This window comes from Pleurodeles waltl, chromosome 2_1 (genome assembly GCF_031143425.1).
Source record: "Pleurodeles waltl isolate 20211129_DDA chromosome 2_1, aPleWal1.hap1.20221129, whole genome shotgun sequence".
Taxonomy (NCBI): domain Eukaryota; kingdom Metazoa; phylum Chordata; class Amphibia; order Caudata; family Salamandridae; genus Pleurodeles; species Pleurodeles waltl.
The window spans coordinates 543,831,565-543,845,546 of NC_090438.1; the positions used below are offsets into that span (position 1 = coordinate 543,831,565).

Genomic DNA, 13,982 nt, shown 5'->3' on the forward strand with positions numbered 1-13,982 from the left:
AAAGGAGTCTGAAGACTGATTTCCTGTGACTGTGCAAGAAGAACAATAGGTCTTCTCAGATATAGCCAGAGTGCATTCAGTAACTCGTGCATGACTGATCAGATAGATGGTTGTGGTTTGGTGCCACAACCTGAAGCAATCTTGTAACCTCTTTTTTTCTGACCCTGTTGGGAAAAGGTAGAAGGGTAGCTAGCCCAAACCCTCAAGTCGGCCATTGGTTTCTTCAAAAGAAAAGTGAATAAGGTGCATTTGAGGCTTGAGCTGTTAATCATCAATATCAGGTATGCTTTGAGTGAGGGGAGGCATTGTTCCAAGTACACAACTGGAAGTGGCTCCACAAACAGCTCCAAAGTTTTAATTTTCAAGCAAAAATGAATCTTCTATGGCCCTGCAGTAGAACATGGTGATGGAGACTGAAGCACACGAGGCATACAATTACTGCTTCAAGTTTAGGAGACAGAATCCTGGATTTTGGAGGCTTTGAACTCTAAGAAGATCAGAAAAAGAATGCAATGCTGTTGGACTGCAGACAGTATTTGGATTTTCATGGCATTCGAAATGTTGACGTCCTGGTAGATGTTAACAATCTCTGTTGCTCGGGTGTGGCTTTGCATGTATTGTTTAGCAAAGTCAGCCAATTGTTTGATATAGTCTCATGTGTCTCTTGTAGATCATGCCAGCTCCAGTTATGTTCAAGGTTACAGCTGGATCTTGTCAGCAAGGTCCTTTTCACCTTGTACCTACCACCTGTTGGTGGAAGTGATGCCTATATTTTACTTTTGGGTTCGGAGAGGGAACAGTGTCCTTACTGTGGTTGATGTATATAACATAAGACATTTTTCATCAAGACTTCAAGATCTGGGGCATTCAGAAAGCTTGGATGCATGCCGTGTAGTGCTCCAACACTAAGGTGACAATACAATGTGTAATCTGAGTTTTTAGTGGTACACTTGAACTTGTATGATAATATTAAACTCTGAAGTGAACACAACATTTCTCTTTATTTGTTTATTTTTTTACAATTCACATAAGGGAAGGGACAGGACTCTATAGCTGACCGCATGACTCAAGTGAATATTTAATAAGGAACCAATCTCAAATGTTTTGTAATTTCTGCTTAACTTTTCTGCATGATTTAACTGGTTTAGGTGCTCTGGTGTCCCTCTCTCTTTCATAGACCTGACACCGCCTCTCTAGTGCGCTTTTCCTCTCGCCACCTGTACCTTAGCAAGACTAATACAGAAGTTGTACACTGGTCTAGAGCAAAGACTGAAGCTGCCCTGCGCCTCCAAGCAGTATTCTCTATCGGTGGTCAGGCAACTTCCTAGACAGTAGAGGAGGGCACTTGAGCCAAGATAACAACCTCTTGCACCAGCCTATTCAAGCCCTCCAAAAGGGCTTCTCAGCCCGGTCGTTGAGGCAAAGAGTGGACAAGATAAGGGGGCCTGTCCTTTTTTGGCTGTTAATGGCTGGTTGGACCAAGAGCCAGAAACTCTGCCATTGTTTTAATCAACCATTAAAGTCCACTGGGGATAATGATTCATGGGTATAATCCACCTCCATTACAGGTAGAAAGAGTTTTTGTTCCTGGGTACACCCTATTACTCATTTACTGGTAGAATAATTTTGCTCACAGATATATATCCCTTATGCACTACAGTGTAGGACAGGGTGTCCTGTTTAGAGTGGGACAACTGCTGTAAGATATAGCCAAGTCTTTGCACAAATACAACCTTTGGAGCACACTGCCCAGACATCAACAGTAATTCATAATTTATCCTTATCAACTACAGCTAACAAGCATCCACATTTGGATGCCTCATCACATCCCTCTCCCTACACTTTTTATCCACAGTCCACCGATGCCCTCCCTCTCACCCACTGCAACTGACCTCCCTGCCCCTATACTCACCCACCTACCCTCACCCATTTATTCCTGTACTACAACTCTGCTTCCCTTTACCGCCCTTTCTTGCCCTTACATCTTCCTAAAACAAACTCATCACAAATTGTTCTGATTCCCTACTCTTTTCTCCATACACTTATACAACATTGAACTTGCACCCAGCTTCCCGTTCCTATCGCCTCAACCTATCAACTGACTTATTCATGCTTATCTCATCACCATCCCATCATGCTCTTCCCATAATTGTTCTACGCAGCTTCAAATATCCCAACAACTAGCCACCTAATACTCGCACAATCCTACCCCCAGCTATACTACTGACGTAAAACATTGCTGAATTCAAACCAACTTTGCCCTCTTTTCAAAAACCCTCAATCACCTGTAAACCCTCAAACACAGCAACCCAGAACCACTATATCCAAACATAAATCTCCTTCCCACCCCTCTTATACTGAGAAACAATCAATGCTTACAAAACCTAACCCACAAAATATCAAACTTTCTCATTTTTCTCAACACCATCACGCAAGCCCTCAGCAACTGACTAACCTCCCTAAACAAAACACTAACACCTCCTTGGCCACCCAACCTTGCATTTCCTCACATACTACCCACACCACACAGGACCACCCATTCTTTTCTTGCATCACACACAGCATGCACTCAGCAATGCACCTCACACTACAAGCCATTTATACACACCTCTCATCAAATGCGAAATTCAGATCAATAAAGTTAGAACTGTCTGCATCTTCTTCTACACCACCACATAATCATACCCCATACACTTTCAAAAAAGACAAAACAAACACTACCATACCCTCAAACTTTGCATCACCTCTTTTACAATACAACACCAAAACACAATCATACTTCACGACCATGCTCTCAACTACAGTCAATTTCACTAGCCTACAAAGACCCAGCCAAATCTCAATCAACCCTACTTGAGCAGGACAGCGACTACCGTGTAAGATGGGATGAGAACACTGTAGGAAGCTGGCTCTGTATATACTATACCAAAATGGGGAGTGGGGGTAGGTAGTGCTAGCTCAGAATACAGCTAATTACTCAACTTACAAATACAGTCTTTGGGATTTAGGATGTCCATGAGTCAAAGTTTAGACTGATCCCAAAAGTGAGCAACCATGAACATGGGGCTGGCTGGATGGAAAGGTCAAAGTTGGTGTAGGGTTTGAAATGGAAACCTGTGAGGACTGGGGGAGACTCAGTGGTGGTGAAGAGATTCCAGGACACAGGCCTGGGGGTTTAGGTCAGCACAGGGTGGTGGGGGGGGACCAAGCACACACCTTCAGCAGCACAGGGCAGCCAGGTGCAGACAGAGTGTTGGGCGCCTAATGCTTTTCAATGGGGGAACCCCGGGGGCCACAAAGAGACAGCAGGCTGCGTCCAGGGAGTCAGTTCCGGAAAACCAAAGGCTAAACGGGTAGGAGAGGCGCCCACTGGAAGTTGCTGGCCCATCGGTCAGATGCCTCATGGTCAGGGGGTTGCAGATGCAGAGGTACTTTTAGGGGTTGAGAATCATCATCAGATGCGGTTGCGGTCAGGCCTCTGGATTCGGGCGTCATGGTGGTGGCCAGGAGGGGTCAACTCAGGATGGAGTTGAGCATGGAATAGCCTGGTGACCTTCTCTGGACCGGTGGGCCACATGGACTCCGGCCATGGGCACTGGGTGCAGAGTGTGCAGGACCCGAGGATCTGGAGCGGTTCTGGAGTCCTTTTTGGAGTTTCTTGTGGACAGGGCCACTGTCCTCAGGAGTTCTTGGGCCTCTGCTGGCAGGCATTGCTCTGGGAGTTTGTAGAGGTCGCTGGTCCTGCAGCGTTGCCTTTTTGTAGCAGGGCTTCTGAAGCTGCCTTTAGGACTGGGGCAAAGTCAGTTGGTGTCTTGAGACTTCTGTGGTGGGGTTGGCTCAGCAGTCCTTCTTCTTGCTTCTTTCGTTTCTTCTAGAGGTTGGCAGGAATCTGGTGAGCTAGGTTCAGGGGTGCCCTTAAATCCTAGATTTAGGGGGTGCTGCAGGGGTCACTACTCCCTGTTTTATCTAATTTTCCCACCGGAGTTGCCGCCAAAAGTGGGGCTTCATTGGGGGGCGTGCATCTCCACTAGCTGGAGTGACCTGGGGCACTAACAGGAGGCCTGAGCATTTGAGGCTCACTGCCAAGTGTTGCAGTTCCTACAAGGGGGAGGTGTGAAGCACCTACACCCATAGCAGGCTTTGTTTCTGACTTCGGAGTACAAAGGCGCTCACCTCATGGGGTACGAAACTTCTCTTTTAGTGGCAGGCTGGCACAGACTTGTCAAGCCTTACACTAAGGGGTTGCTTAAAATGCCCACTGGGTGCACTGTACAATAAATCCAACACTGGCAGCAGTGTGGGTTTATTGTGCTGAGAAGTTTGATATCAAATTTCCCAGTCTTCAGTGGAGCCATCATGGAGCAGTGGAGTTCATAATGACAAACTCCCAGTCCATGTACTCAATATGGCAACACTGCACTTACAATGACTGACTATGAATGGCCTTAAGACACTGTAGGGGCATATTTCTCGTGCAGCTATGCCCTCACCTGTGGTATAGTGCACCCTGCCATAGGGCTGTACGGCCTGCAAGAGCGGTGACTTACTATACCACAGGCATTGGATTGTGCCATGGCACCCCGAGAGGGATGCCATGTCAACTTTCACTTTTTCTCCCCACCAACACACACAACCTGCAATGGCAGTGTGCATGGGTTTGGTGAGGGGTCCCTTAGGGTGACACAATACATGCTGCAGCCCTTTTACAAGGGGCTTAGCTAGGTGCCAGGGGTTTGAAAATTGTGGAAACAATGGTACGGTTTTGGGAAAGAACACTGGTGCTAGGGCCTGGTTAGCAGGATCCCAGCACACACTCAGTCAAGTCAGCATCAATATCAGGCAAAAAGTTGGGGTGTAACCATGCCAAAATGGTCACTTTCCTACAAACACCACCAGTTCCACCCACATTTTCATAATCTAACACAGAAGAGGAAATTATTTCATTCAACAATAATGACACAGCTACAGAGGACGGTATTTAGCAGTCTTTTGGATCTAACACATTCCTTCAATCAAATAAACCCAACAGATCTAACTTGTATGCTGATAAACATGCATTTAATGAATAAAAATAAATACACCTTTGATCTACTGATGAACCAGACAAACGAGTTACTTACCTTCGGTAACGAAATACCTGGTAGAGACATTCTACTTGCAGATTCCTTACCTTATAATTTCTCCCAGGCGTCAGACTGGATTGGGAGATTTTTCTTTGAGCAGTATCCTTGTGTGCCAGTAGGTGGCATCGGTTGACTCTGCACCCGCCTTTGGTGTCGTGGTCACCGTGATGACATTGCGGTCGTACTGAGGCACCACCCAGGTTTGCTGAGGTCAGTTTCTTTTCACAACTTTCCACGTCAGCAGTGAGGAGCCATGAAGAACACTCAAATTGGTGCGCCAGAGTTAAGGGCCTCAAAAGGAATCTGTCTCTAGAAATCAGTTCGCAAGCAGGGAGGAAGGGTGGGTGGGTCGGTCAGGAATCTGCAACTAGAATAGGTCTCTACCAGATAAATCATTACTAAAGGTGAGTAACTTCTTCATCTGAGAGAGACTTCTAGTTGCAGATTCCTTACCTTTCAATAGATACCCAAGCAATACCATCCTCGGAGGTGGGCTGGGAACCAAGATCATACTAAGAGGTCCTGCAGGACCGAACAACCAAAGCAGCCGTCACTGTGGACCTGACTGTGCAGGCAGTAATGTTTTGTGAACCTGTGCCTGGATACGAACGCTGTCAGGACAGGAACGCCACGTGCTAACTCTGTCGTAGCATCAGTTGCTCTGGTAGAATGAGCACACAAGCCCTCAGGGGGTTGCTTTTTGGCCAAATCATAGCACATTTTGAAACAGAGCAGTACCCATCAGGAGATAGTATGTTTCTGCATGGCCTTCCCTTTCTTTGCACCCACAAAACCAACATACTTGATCATCCACCCAGAAATCTTTAGTATGACTGAGGTAGCACGTCAACGTTCTTTTTGGATCCAGACTATGGAGTCTGTCCTCCTCATGAGAGGGATGTGGGGGTGCGTAAAAATTAGGCAAGGTGATGAATTGGCCTCTGTGAAAAGGTGTAACAACCTTAGGAAGGAAGGAGGCCCTTGTGCAAAGCTCCATTTTGTCAGAGCAGACAGACAAGAATAGTGGCTTGAGAGAAAGAGCTTGAAGCTCACTCACTCTGCGAGCAGAGGTGATGGCAATAAGAAAAGAAGTCTTGATTGTTAGGAGCCGCAAGGGACAATTTTGCAGCGGCTCGAAAGGGGCACGCATAAGGTAGGTCAAGATCAAGTTCAAGTCCCACTGGGGCATAATGAATGGGGTCGGAGGAAACAAATGGGTGAGTCCCTTAAGGAACCTTCCAACAATGGGAGAATTGAATAAGGAAGGTTGGTCAGGCAATCTAAGAAAGGCTGAGTTAGCCGAAAAGTAACCCTTAAGGGTGCCCAAAGCACAACCCTGCTGGGCCAAAGAAAAGAGGAACAAGAGAACCTCAGAGAGAGGTGCAGAAAGACTTAACAGACTTGTTGGTACTCCATGCCATAAACTTATGCCAACAACAGGTGTATACCGTTTTGGTGGAGGGACGCCTGGCTGCCAAGATATCACAGACCAGGCGGAAGGTCGAAAGATGTCAACTGCCGCCGCTCAATCGCCACGCAAGTAGGCGAAGACTGGACAGATTTCGGTGAAGAACAGTCCCTTGCTGCTGCGAGAGAAGATGCACCCGAAAGGGCAGTCTGACTGGAGGATCCGTGGCCATGCTCCACACCTCTGGATACCATACTCTTTGTGCCCAGTCTGGAGTCACAAGGAATTACTTGGGCCGGGTTGCTTTTGATCTTCTTGAGAACTGTAGACAGAAGTGGTACTGGGGGTAAGGCATAAAGGGGGCCTGAGTTCCACTCGTGATGAAAAGCGTCACAGAGCGAGTGCTACCTCGGAAACTCCAACAAGCAACACAGTGGACATTGCGTGCGACTTCTGGGGAGGCAAACAGATCTAACCAAGGCTCTCCCCACTGCTGTAAGAGGCCTTGCCCCACCTCCGGATAGATACGCAATTCGTGATAGACTATGCATCGACGGCTGAGTTTGTCTGCTTTGGCATTCAGAGAGCCCGCCAGATGTTGAACCACCAGGATTATGCCCTGATGTCCCAGCCATGACTAGAGGCATATATCCTCTTGACAAAGAGTCCACAACCCCACTCCACCCTGCTTGTTGAAAAACCACATGGCGGTAGCGTTGTCTGTGAACACTTGCACCACTTTTCCTTGTAGAAAGGGAAGAAATGATTTCAGTGCATGGCTGATCATCCAGAGCTACAATAGATTGATATGTAGCCGGGACCCACCGGAGACCAGAAGCCTTTGATATCTGCCTCTCCCATGTGGCCGCCTCATCCCAGGAGTGAGTAATCCGTCACTACCTTAAGGTCTGGCTGGTGAAGAGTGAGGGTTCTGCCGTTGACCCAATCGTGACTTGGAAGCCACCACTGCAAGCCTTTCACAATTCCCTCTGAGATCTGGACTATTTAGGAGAGAATCCCCTGATGCTGCGTCCACTGGAACTTCAGGGCCTGCAGAGTTTGCATATGCCATCTGGCAAGTGTCACCATCAGGATGCAGGAAGCCACGAGGCCCAGCAGCCTCAGAGACATTTTCACCGAAATCCAGGATAGAGGCTGAAACTTCGGAATCATAGCCTAAATATCTTGGACGAGCTTTTCAGGGGGATATGCCCGAAACTGGACTGTGTCCAGAACAGCTCTGATGAAAGGGAGCATCTGAGACTGAGTCAGGTGTGACTTCTTCATGTGAACCCCAGCGAGTGCAGAAGGTTTGCCGTGGTCTGAAAGTGGGAGACAACTTTTTGGGACGTTTTAGCCTTCAACAGCCAGTCGTTCAGGTAGGGGAATATTAAACCCCTAACCTGCACAGATGAGCTGCAGTCACCACCATCACTTCGTCAAACACCCAAGAGATGCTTGTAAAGCCGAAGGGGAGCATGGTAAATTGAAAGTGCTTGTGACCTACAACCAACAGCAAATCACGCCTGTAGGCAGGCAAGATGGGTATATGAAAGTAAGCATCCTGCACGTCTAACACTACAATCCAGTCTCCTGGGTCCAAGGCAGACAGGACCTGAGCCAGAGTGAGCATTTTGAACTACTCCTTCTTGAGGAAGAGACTGAGGGCCCAAAGGTCTAATATAGTTTGGGCACCAGAAAGTAGCGGGAATAACTACAACCTACTTCTGGCTCAGGCACCCTCTCTATGGATCCCTTGGCCAAGAGAGCTGTGACATCCTCACGGAGAAATGCCAGAGGATCCTCTGGTGAGCATCCGTAAGAACAACTTACTTACCTTCGGTAACGAAATACCTGGTAGAGACATATTATAGTTGCAGATTCCTTACCTTAGGATTTCCCCCAGGCATCAGACTGGATCTGGAGATTTTTCTTCGAGCAATAACCTTGCATGTCGGTAGGTGGCGTCGGTCGAATCCGCAGGCATCGTAGTCACCGTGATGGCGTCTGGAGTAGTACACAGACACCGTCTCAGTGCAGTGACGTCAGTTTCTTTTAACGACTTACCACACCAAAGCGCGGAGCCGCTAAGAACACTGAGATTGGTACGCCAGAGCTAAGGACCTTGAGGGGAAAATCCCAGTCCCTAAAAATCAGTTCGCAAGCAGGGAAGATGGGTGGGTCTGTAAGAAATCTGCAACTGGAATATGCCTCTACCAGATATTTTGTTACCAAAGATAACTTGTACATCTGATGGAGACATCTATTTGCAGATTCCTTACCTTAGAAGAGATACCGAAGCAATGCCATCCTCTGAGGTGGGCTGCGAACCAAGATGATACAAGGAAGTCCTGCAGGACGAAATGACCAAAGTAGCTGTCCCGACGGACCTGACTGTCCAGGCAGTAGTATTTAGCAAACGTGTGCAGGGACGCCCACATTGCTACGTGGCAAATATCCAGGACAGGAACTCTGCGTGCTGACGCAGTGAAAGCAGCAATCGCTCTGGTGGAATGAGCGTTCAAGCCCTCAGGGGGTTGCTTCTTGGCCAAAGCGTAGCACATCTTGGTCAGGGTGATGGACTGGCCTACATGATAAGGCGTAACCACCTTGGGAAGGAAGGAAGCCTTAGGCCGCAACACCACTTTGTCAGGGTGCACAGACAAGAATGGAGGTTTTAATGAAAGAGCCTGAAGTTCACTCACCCTGCGAGCAGAAGTGATAGCAACAAGGAAGACAGTCTTGAAGGTGAGGAGCCGTAAGGGACAATTGTGCATCAGCTCAAAGGGAGTACATATTAAATAAGTGAGGACAAGATTTAGGTCCCGCTGAGGCATGATAAATGGAGTAGGAGGAAATAATGGGTGAAGACTTTTTAGGAATCTACTCACAACAGGAGATTTAAAGAGTGAGGGCTGATCAGGGAACCTAAGAAAGGCCGAAATGGCAGAAAAATACCATTTAAGGGTGCCCAAAGCAGAGCCCTGCTGGGCTAAAGAAAAAATGAACAAAAGAACCTCAGCTAGAGAGGCAGTTTATGCCTTCTTCTTCTTTTTCTTGTGAACCGAATGTCCAGACGATTTCGAATGGGGTGAGGAGGAGTGGCGATGACTTGGCGTGCAGGCTCAGGACCTTCCTCTCAAGCAAGACTAGAGAGCAATGTGGAGTCGAGTGCCGAGCCGCCATGAGCTTTAAGGACCGCTCCCTCAAAGCCTTTGGGTTCATGGCCAGGCACTCATAGGACGACTTTGGGTTGTGGTCGTGCTCCAGACACCACAAACACACCAGATATGGGTCCGTCACAGACGTCATGTGCTGACAGGCGTCGCAAGGTTTGAGGCCGATCTTTAGAGACATCCCTCGACGTGCCAAAGAAGTCCAAAAAACAGATATAAATTTCAAATTCGGTCAAAAAGGGACCAGGTAGCACTTTTCCGGATCTGCACGTGGCGCGGAAAGGAAAGAACTGGCGTCAGCAGGCCTGGGTGGCACCCAAGTATGACTGCAACATCATCATGGTGACCATGACACCAACGACGGACGCAAAGTTGACCGAGGACACTTAACGGCGCACAAGGGTACTGCTCGTAGAAAAATCACTGGATCAAGTCTGACGCCTGGGGGAAATTCTAAGGTAAGCAATCCGCAACTAGAAGTCTCTATCAGTTATATTATTCATCACAGAAACATGGCTGGAAGTGGAAATGGCACCAAGACTTCATGAAGCTGGATTGGTTTCGGTCTTTAAGGAAACCCTAACAGTGACGAAAACAGAAGATGTATTTATACAAGGTTGTGAAGCCTTCCTCATCAGATGTTACCCAAGGCTTTCATTCACCTGCCATGGCCTCTTGCTCTACAGACTGCCTCCTGGCAATGGCTCTTGTGCTAAAGCATTTTTGGACACATTTTCAATTCGTAAATTGGATAACCCTAAGAATAAAGGAAAATCAAAACTTAACTGTCTCATGGCCGTACACCAACAGATGACAGAGAATCACCTCAAACTAAATGCTTCAAAATCTGCAATACTCTCATGTGGCACATGGAAAAAGTATATTTCTTTATCCTTCTGATGAATGAAGTGGGACCTCTGACTAACATAACTAAAGAGGTACGAAATCTTGCCATTACCATGGACATTCTAACAATCCTCAAGTGGAGAAATGACCCAAATCTAGCTTCTACTTTGATGCATCTTAGATTTCCCCTCATATATTCAAACAACATCACTAAACCTCTTGGCTTAAGCTAATGGACTGCACCACAGCATCGCACACTCAACTATGGGAGGCTATCAAAAATCCAGAACTCAGCAGCAAGACTACAACTGCATGTATAGATAGGACCCCCTATCTCTCCTACCCTGAAGGCTACATTGGTACCCACTGCAAGACAATTCTCTTTCAAGCTATTATGCATCACCCACAGAGTGATAAATGGCAAAGCTCCTAAATTCTTGTGACAAAAAATTATTGGATATCCATCCTTCCCAAGCACTTACATTCCAATCTACCACCATGTCTAAATATTCAAAACTACTGCAAAATAACTCATTGGGGGCATCACAATCTCCATACTGGCTCTCAAATATATAATTCCCTTGAAGCAAAGATAAGAGTCACTAAGAACCACCTCCAATTCAGAAGAATCATCAAGAGCTGGCTATTTCCAACATTATCTGGAAACATAAGTTTGGTCTGTCGCTAAGAGTTAGTACAAATACTGGCTTCCCTCCCCACCAACTTAGGCCCGTGCAGCAAGCAACTGCCTGAGACCAATGAAGAAAATATCAACAATGTCACTGGATAAACATCTGGCCAAAAATATCCCTTTAGACAGAACATAACACAAAAAATAACAAACCAATAAAGGTAATCCATCCCTCCAACACCCACCCTAAATCCCATGATAACTCAACTGGAAAAAATGAGCTATTAATACAGTATCTTACATGATGAAGATAGCGAGTATTAAACAGAGTATTATGGACCTAACTGTATTACAGCTTGCATCAAAGGACTGAACTCACCTTCATTGGTGGTTCCAGCTTATTACTCAAGACAAAATAAACACCACCTCACGAATACAATGACCCTTTAAAACCATGTATGAAAACAAGAGGGATTTTCATCTTCTACATTTCTCCTCTCCCTATCAATCTGACCTCACCTACTCCACTTTTCTACAATTATAATTGGTCATATTGCATTGATCCCAAAGTGGCCCCTATTTGCGACTATCCTAGGACATGATTAAGCATCAAATTTCCTCGAGGGACATACAAATCTACTACTACAGCCTAACTCGCTAATGTAAGACGCTAATCACTACAGTCTTAAATTCCTCCATATATAAAGTCAGATTATAATCTTTAAACCAATCCAATAATAATTAATTTCAAACAGAAATAATCATAAGTGTTGGGCATTCCATGGTAACACCTTGATAACACTAACCCATTAGCAATCTTTAACATTAGCTCTAAATCTTGCCTTAGCTTTAAATCTACACAAATCCTACACTAATGCATGAAATGACTTTCAGTTGAACTAATTAAGCAAATAAATAACCATGAATCCTGGGCTTCCTGGAGTAGTGTGTGCCACTACAGTGCCTCACAGGGGTAGCATGCACTACATAAATGCAACTACAATGAAACAATACATTGTCTTGAAACCCTTAACTTTTATATTATGTCTACATGAAATAGGTTTTGATATCAGTCTATTTTGGGGGACGAACATCATAAAAGGTTTGAAAGAATGGTCTGACCAGAAATGCTGTTAGGTTGAATTACTGAACATTTCTTTATTATTTGTGGGTGCAAGATCCAACATGTTATCAGTGTACACTAGGTCGCACAATGGCGATTAGAAATATGCAGATTTTGATTTTCTATGGCATTCTTGTGACTTCGGCTTGTTTACCCACAGGCTGAAATTGTATATAACCAAGATCTTCTTGTATAGGCCTGCAAGTGAAAAGTCAGTTCAAGGAGTTCACGTGGTTTAATTTTACTACTGTATTGTTCACTCCTCATGCATTGATTTATCGAAAGCAGTATAACGTAGAGGATGCTCAAACACAGTACTGACAGGCAATCTGCATTAAATCACCAATCCATCTAACACTGAAAGGTCATACAAAAGGTATTTTAAGACGCAAGCAATAGCACTGATGATTCAGACAGACTTATCTTAGCTCAAGTACAATAGAAAGTAAGGAAAACATTTAAAATGTTAAACACCTCAGTTTAATAACAGAATGTAAATGGTACAGAAAGAAAAGCAGCAATCTGTGGTCTTACATGGTTGAGGGAAAATGCATGCACCAACAAGTCATAACTACTCAAAATTCACTCTGGTAGATTCAATGCTATGTGCTTTTAGCATGTTGGCTTAATTGTGAAAAAGAACAACCACATAAAAAGCCATTTCCAAAAGAGGATCAACCATACTTAGATGCAAACTGTCCACTTTTAGTCATCCCAGCTTTTTAATCCATCATTAACACATGCTGGGGTTTACTGTTTCATATGTGTAAGGGGGAAAAGCTAAAGCACAAATTCCCAATGTCCTGCTAGTTAGAAATACTTAGTTGGGAGACTCAGACCATCATAACATGGGCTGTTGGCAGCTAGGACCCCATTTAATACCCTTACCCATAATTTCTTAAATAATGGTCCAAAACATGAACCACAATCCCATTGTTTGAAATTTCTTACCCACAGACAGACGGGACGGACTGGCTTCTCTGCTGCACCCTTGACTTCGTGGGATCTTGCTACGTTTTTGTGCTGATGGCGGAGTACCCAATATTCTCTGGACCCCACTGTTCATTGTGGAGAGAGCTGTTGTTGTCAAAACTCTGCCTGGAGATCCGGATCGGCTGCCCGCTGCACATATAGAAAAATGAAATAAAAAAATGTTAAGGTCACAAGAAACTAATGGATGAGCAATAATAAAGCATTGGACTGGTTCAGCAGTGTTTTTTTTACATTTGCATACGGGAATCAGTTTGTGTACCACAAACCTGCCATTTCTACATGATTTTGTTTTTGCAGGTCATTGGCAAAGCCCAAATGTTGCTCAACACAGCCAGTCACTCTTGGAACATATCCCAACACCGTAACTAATGTCCTAGAATTACTAATCTGCTGCCGCACTAACACCATTATTCAACAGTAAAAACATCGGCATTCCAAACACAAGTGTGAAGTATTTGCAAGGACACATTTAATCTATTCCAACACTGTCTTTGGGATATACTGCCTAAGAACAAGAAGTTATGTGTTTTTTTCATAAAGAGTGTCCTGTGAACAATGCATAGTAACTAGTTATTAAAGCTGAAGCAGGGAAAGTGAGTGAGTAGTACTATGCAAATGGCTGTGCTGCTGCAACAGTTATATTTTATGCCAGCTTGCCTATTAGAATTCCAAGGACAATCTT

The 13,982-nt window shown here is 45.3% G+C and overlaps 1 protein-coding gene across 50 annotated transcripts in view; it reads right to left on the minus strand.

The window, feature by feature from the left end:
* CLASP2 (cytoplasmic linker associated protein 2) overlaps window positions 1-13,982 on the minus strand; it is a 1,425,897-nt gene that overhangs the window by 445,625 nt on the left and 966,290 nt on the right. For all 50 annotated transcript variants that reach the window (XM_069214594.1, XM_069214706.1, XM_069214671.1 and 47 more), the window contains one exon: window positions 13,259-13,429. In XM_069214594.1, coding sequence (XP_069070695.1) covers window positions 13,259-13,429 — 171 coding nt within the window. The remainder of the gene's footprint in view (window positions 1-13,258; window positions 13,430-13,982) is intronic.